Below are 344 nucleotides of genomic sequence, written 5' to 3'. Positions count from 1 at the left end.
GATGACATATTGATCTTATGCTAGCCCCCTGACATGTTTCACTCCCTTTGCAGGTTGTCAGTCTGATCCTGTCTGACGTCATTGGAGATGACCTGGACGTCATTGCCAGCGGGCCGACGGTTCCGAGCGGTCACAGCGCAGACAGCTGCCTCCGGGTTCTGACCAAATACAACCTGAGGGGTCCGGTATCCGAGGCCGTGGAAAAAGCTTTAACCTCCCGACCGCGGCAGGAAGGGGCGGAACCTTTCCCGCACGTCCACAACATCCTCATCGGCTCCAACCGGACGGCCCTGCGCGAGGCGGAGCGCGAGGCTCAGAAGTTGGGTTATCTCCCCCTGCTGCTC

The 344-nt window shown here is 59.6% G+C and overlaps 1 protein-coding gene across 1 annotated transcript in view; it reads left to right on the top strand.

Annotated features, from left to right (window-relative positions):
• GLYCTK (glycerate kinase) overlaps positions 1-344 on the top strand; it is a gene marked incomplete at its 5' end in the record, with an annotated part of 9,516 nt that overhangs the window by 8,240 nt on the left and 932 nt on the right. The window contains one exon of the mRNA XM_018564374.1: positions 37-340. Within this exon, the coding sequence (XP_018419876.1) occupies positions 37-340 (304 nt within the window). The remainder of the gene's footprint in view (positions 1-36; positions 341-344) is intronic.

This window comes from Nanorana parkeri, unplaced genomic scaffold (assembly GCF_000935625.1).
Source record: "Nanorana parkeri isolate BGI_ZX_2015 unplaced genomic scaffold, ASM93562v1 scaffold748, whole genome shotgun sequence".
NCBI classification, from domain to species: domain Eukaryota; kingdom Metazoa; phylum Chordata; class Amphibia; order Anura; family Dicroglossidae; genus Nanorana; species Nanorana parkeri.
Note: the sequence above shows the minus strand (reverse complement) of the source record. Positions and strands in the feature narration are given on the sequence as shown.